At 42.6% G+C, this 6182-nt stretch overlaps 1 protein-coding gene across 1 annotated transcript in view; it reads left to right on the forward strand.

Moving 5' to 3' along the window:
* Positions 1–333: 333 nt before the first annotated feature.
* Positions 334–6182, forward strand: part of TFAP2D (transcription factor AP-2 delta) — a 49243-nt gene continuing 43394 nt past the window's right edge. The window contains exons 1-3 of the mRNA XM_083856807.1: positions 334–737; positions 1701–2198; positions 5830–5890. Coding sequence (XP_083712933.1) covers positions 699–737; positions 1701–2198; positions 5830–5890 — 598 coding nt within the window. The 5' untranslated portion in view covers positions 334–698. The remainder of the gene's footprint in view (positions 738–1700; positions 2199–5829; positions 5891–6182) is intronic.

A 6182-nucleotide genomic window follows, 5' to 3' on the forward strand; every position in this document is an offset into this window, starting at 1 on the left:
GTATAATCAACAGGAAGGAGCACTTACCTATTGAAAAGGATGGTTTAATAATATGTATTTATATATATTAGCTTTATGTCTTCCCAATAAAATGTACACAAAATACCCCCTTCGATCAGATTAGTTCCCATATTAGCCTGGGTAAGAAAAAGCATTCTAAAGAGTGGAGGAAAAAATGTATAAAAATGTTGAAAGAACCTACAGTTCCTTATTAGGCGAAGATACAATATTTATTCCTTGTCTCCTGGGATGAAGCTCCTCTATCTATTGTCCTCCCAGTTCTCAGTGCTGATGCTTAATTTTCAAAACTTCTATATTACCAAGGGACCTACGACATCAGCCAAAGAAATACCCAGCAAGTACAAAATCTGATCCAGGGAGCAGCTTTTGTGCAGAGGGAAAATTTTGTTCCTACAGGTTTTTAAGGAGGTGCATGGAAAAGCGAGAGATCTGATCTATGCAGATACATTGCAAATTCTCTCTGTCTGTAGAGATTTTTTTCTAAAAAAAATTGGGGAAATACATGAACTTTGGATTTTTCAAATTTTTTCCTTTTTTTTTTTTTTTTTTTTTTTTTTTTTTTTTAATTTTGGAGAGGGGCGAGTTTTTATCCAGAGTTGGGGGAATATTTTTTTTTTTTCCTCTTCTTTTTTTTTTTTTTTTTTTTTTTTTTTTTTTTTTTTTCGGAGAACCAAAAAATGTCAACTACCTTTCCAGGTCTCGTCCACGATGCAGAGGTATTTTGTGTGTGTGTGAGTGTGTGTGCGTGTGTGTGTGTGCGTGCGTGTGTGTGGATGTGTGTGTGCATCTGTGTGTGTGTGTGTGGATGTGCCTGTGTGGTTGTTTCCATTTTTTTAAAATCCATATTGGACCGTTACGTTTAATTATAATCCGGCTTCAGAGATAACTTAAAGAAGTATAGAGAGAAAATTCGTTATGACATCTGTCGCCAGCAAGGGCAACTCATTACCACGTTAAAACCGTTGCCAGAACGAAAATCAGAATAATACCCCTAATAATATAATGAAGTGGAGAGAAATCACCACCAGCTCGCCAGGAATGGGGAGTTCTCGCTAAAAAGCAGGACTCTCCTTTCTTTCGAAACGCAGGGAAAAAAAGAGGGGGGGAATTTTGGATCTGATTCGTTATTTTAAAAAGAAAGAAAAATAGGGGTTCAAAAAAAAAAAAAAAAAAAAAGAAGGGAAGGAAGGAAGAAAGGAAGGAAGGCAAGCAGGCGGCAAAGCTTTCTCAATGTGTAACGCTGTAACATAGGGACGGGACTTGTGTGTATTCTCGGTAGTTTCCTCTGTTTGATGACTTTTTTTTTTGTGTCAGCCCCAGATATTACAGCTGTGATCAGGAGGTGGATGGATAGATGAATGGATAGATGGATGAATAGATAGATAGATAGATAGATAGATAGATAGATAGATAGATAGTTTTTTTATTTCAGTGCGTGGATTCCTTTCGCTTGACAGTATTAAGGGCAGCCTGGGCTGTTTATGATTTTTTGAACAGACCTTTATGGCACCAGCCCAAGGTAGGAAAGGATCTTTTGTTGCTGGGGTTGCCGCTCGCAGGCTTAGACCTTTCTGCAGGGGGAGAAGCTATGCAGGACAGCGTGCTTGGAAGAACCGTACCCGGGCTTTTCAATGACAAACCTCCAGTTTTGGGGTCTTCTTTTCACTTCTTCCTTTCAGATACGTCATGACGGATCAAACAGTTACCGTTTGATGCAGCTTGGATGCCTGGAGTCTGTGGCCAACTCGACCGTCGCCTATTCCTCCTCATCTCCTCTCACTTACTCTACCACGGGCACCGAGTTCGCCTCCCCGTATTTCTCCACTAACCACCAGTACACCCCACTGCACCACCAGTCCTTCCACTACGAGTTCCAACACAGCCACCCGGCCGTCAACCCCGACGCTTACTCCTTGAACTCTCTCCACCACTCCCAGCAATATTACCAGCAGATCCACCATGGAGAACCCACTGATTTTATCAACCTGCACAATGCGCGGGCGCTCAAGTCCTCCTGCTTGGACGAGCAGAGGAGAGAGCTGGGCTGCTTAGATGCTTACCGCCGCCACGACCTGTCTCTTATGAGCCATGGATCCCAATATGGGATGCATCCAGATCAAAGACTCCTGCCAGGACCAAGCCTCGGGCTTGCAGCCTCGGGAGCAGACGATTTGCAGGTAAATAACACGCGATCTCCTTTCGAGGTACCTTCCCCTCCCCTCCCCCTTGTCCTGGATCTCCCCCCCACCCCCCACCACCCCCCCACTACCCCCACCCCCATTTTCCTCTGCTCGGAATAGCTCATACAAAGGAGGGAAGAATCATCCCAAACCCGACCCGCAGCCCGTCCCCTCCACATTAGTAGCGATAAGAAAAAAAAATGTGGAGGGAGAAAGAAAAAAAAAAAATAGAAAAAAACCCAACAAAACAGCCAAACAAGTGATCTTCTTTGGCCAAACAAACAAATTAAACAAAACCAACCTCGCCCCTGCCTGTGCCGCTGGGTTGGGTCCGTGCGGTGGCTGAGAGCGAGGGGTCCCCCGGAGATGTCGGGGTGAGTGTGGCTGTCCCAGCCCTGCCCCAGTCACACAGAACCCAAACCAAACCAGGGCAGACCCATCTTCTGCCTTCTCCTAAACTTTTCCTTTCTTTCGGCGCAAGGAGCGCTTTGCAGCCACAGGGCAGGGAAATGTCTTTAAGAAAGGCACGGAATAGGAAAAGAGAAAAAAAGGCAGGGCAGGAAATAAATCTGCTTTCCGACAGACCTATAAAGGCAAACCTGCCGAGACATGAGGGAGAAAAAAGATAAACGGGAGCAAATATTCGTCAGAAAAAGTCAGAATGATAAAAAAAAACCCACTAGAAATATCCGATCTAGGTGTTAATAGGGTGAGAGATAAAGGAAATAAAGTTAAATTCATCTATCTATCTAATCTTTCATCCACTCCACCCTAAGCGACACCTGGACCCATCTAAAAAAATTATTTATCTATGTATCAAAAGCTCAGCTTTACCCGCTCAGAAATCCTTCCCCAAACGCTAAAAATTCCCCTCCGCTAAACTGAGCCGGTGGCTCACACGAAATTGGTTCCAAAAACTGCAAAAAACGCCGTCCTGTTTCTAACCCCCGTCCCGAAATGTGTCCCCAAATGAAGAGCAAACCTTCCTTCCCCCGCCGAGCCGAGGAACTGAGGCTTTCCCCGTGGGCAGGAGAGACAAACGGGACGGGATTTACTGTACCCGCTGTCCCCCCACTCCTCGCTCCCTGCCATACAAAGCTGCCCGTGGTGGCCTTTCCAAAAAGATCTGGCGGTCAAAGGCTTAGGGGAAAAAAAATCCAAAAAATCCGAAATTTGTAAAATTAAGAAGGTTTATTTTCTTCCTTTTAAAATCAAAGCACGAAAAAAAATTAACCTAAACAATTTAGCTATGTCTGGGAAATCTTTTTTCCCAATTTTTTTTTTCTAGGAGGAAAATAAACCCACCAAGAAATAATGATTTCTTTTATACCTCAGATGAGCTTTCTAAACCTAGTTTTCTCCACTGAAATTCACGATATAATTTTGTCTTCTCTGGCCATTTTTTTTTCTGTTTACATTTTTCACAAGGTTCTCCTTATGTTACCCCCCATCAAAAAAAAAAAAAAAAAAAAAAAAAAAAAAAAAAAAAAAAAAAAAATCTGCCATTCACTGCTCAACCCCAACTAAAACCTATTTACTCCTTTTTATAACCACGTCTGCTGCTGATTTTTTTGTATCTGTACAAATTTTTTTTCTTTGGCAGGCACAAAGCCTTGTATTTTTCAAAAGAGGGGATTAGGAACGTTTGCAAGACAGCAGACAATGCCTAAGTCCCGGGCAAAAAAGCACCATAGTTTATCCAATTTTCGACTTAGTGCCATTCAACTGGTCATTTATGCAATGTCATCCGACCAAACAACATGTTTCCCTTTTAAAAAGAAAAAAAAAAAAAAGAAAAAAAAAAAAAAGAAAAAAAAAAAAAAAAGGATTGGTTAAGCTGGTGGAGGCAGAGTCTCTTTTTATTTATTTAACGAAGAAGAAAATCAACAGCTTTCCTTTGGAAAATATTAATTTTTCGATCACAAGTTATTATCAGATAAAACACTTAGGTCTTTGTACTTAATCTCTTCTTTATTTTTTTTATCCTCCTCCCTCTTTTTTTTTTTTTTTTTTTTTCCGAACACAAGAGGGAGTGTGCAGAGGCATCAAAAGCCTGAGAAGTTGAAAATATTAATATTTGGCGTTAGGGCTCGGATGGTTCAGAACAAAGTTGGGCTCTGGCGAATATCACTGCGGGTGTGGAGGGAGCGTTTTGGTGGCGAGCAGACACAGGACTGCCCAGAAATACCTTTTAAACCAAAATTGTGGTCTAACCGGTCTACCCCTTTCTCCTTAGTCTTTCTTTTTAAAACGTTCATCAGCATATGCCTCATTTCAAATGCAACAAATGTAAATATACTTTTCCCTGCACAGAATTTTAAGTGAATGTCCAATAGTTTCGAGGGCGGTTTAAGTCAGCCTAACAGATGCAAACAGTCTTGGAGCTGGAGTGGCATCTTTCAGTGCCCTAAAAAGATTTTCCATGGGCAACAAAGAAAACTGTCACACCTTTTCCCATCACCGCTTTAATTTATGCTCAGTCGCCAAGTTTTTTTCATATTGATTTCATAATCACTTTAAGGCAGAACACTTAAAATAAAAAAGGGCCTTGAAAAGGAAGGTCTTACAGGGCCAGCGCCAATATGGTGAAAGTGGGGGAGAGAGCCAGGACTGTAAAGATTGTTTTGTAAAGTGGGGTTTTTATTATGCACCGACTCTCTCCGCATTTACTTAACTCTTCACGGGCTGTTGAATAGGTTAACACCCTTAAAGGCCTCTTTCATGTCCAATACCTCGTTTGTTTGTAGAGGAAAATGCGTCTTTAACACATTTCCACCGGGCAAAGATTTAGGTTTGGTTTGTTGTGTTTTTTTAACCCCAACATAAGGAAAAAACCCAAAGAAAACCCAACCCTTTCAAGTCTTTTATCACTCCAATAAAAATATTTATTAAGGAGGGCGAAGATCCCCAAATAATCAGCCTTGTAAGAGGAGAATAAAGAAGTGGGATCTCTTCGGACGTGCACCAGAAGCCTTAGGCAGGTTTTTTTTTTTTTTTTTTCTGATGGTTCTTCACCCCTGGCTCACACATGGGTGCCTGTGTGTGTGTGCGCACAGAGATGCAAATCCATCCCCACCTATGTGCGGACACACGCATTGTTAGAGCACCACCAGCCCAATAGGTCATCTGTTGTTTGTGCTCTTTGTCTACTTCCCTGCCCTCTTTCTGAGCCAGTGGACGCGCGTCGCAAAACGTATCAGTGAATTTAGCCGTGCGCCCGAATAGAAATACACCGCTAAAGAAACATATCCATAAAAAAAGAGTGAAGTACATTTTTAGCTTTGTGCGCGCAATTGTAGAGCGGGAACGCACTTCTCCCAAAAGTTACTGTTTGTCTGTCTGTCCTGCCCTGTTACTGCCGCTCCAAGTTGACAGTTCGGGATAAATTCGAGTTTAAATGGCAATGAAAGGAAAAATATTCTGCGTTTAGTGGGGTAGGGGCAGATGGCAGGATGGAGGGAGGATTTCACTTGGGTTCGCTGGGAGGAATTGCGTTTTTCCAGTTCACCTTAACTATCGTTCCTGGGCGAGTCACGTAACAAAGCCAAGGCTGTGGGATCTCTCGGTGGGTTTCTGTGTCTGATTTCTTTCTTTCCTTTCTTTCCTTGTTTTCCCCTCATTACTTAAGAGCTCAGTGGAGGCCCAGTGTGGACTTGTACTCAACGGGCAAGGAGGTGTGATAAGAAGAGGTAAGAGGTTACAAATACTCGCGTCTATCAGTTTTTGTAAACACACATCCCCCTCTCCATCCCTCCCTGCCTCTCCCTCCCCCACTGTTTGGCGTAGTTTGGATTTACTGCCGAAAAAAAGTGGTAATTTGGCGTTTGTCAGAAGTAAACTCAAACTCACTTTTCATTTCACAGTCCATTTGCACTTTACAAACGATCCGCTCCTCGGTAGCTCTCGGGTACCCCCGCTGAACTCAGAGTTTTCCTCACTGGGTGTAACATTCCCCCGTTTCATCGGGATGATCCCTGATAG

This window comes from Zosterops lateralis (genome assembly GCF_965231275.1).
Source record: "Zosterops lateralis genome assembly, chromosome: 3".
Classification (NCBI taxonomy): Eukaryota; Metazoa; Chordata; class Aves; order Passeriformes; family Zosteropidae; genus Zosterops; species Zosterops lateralis.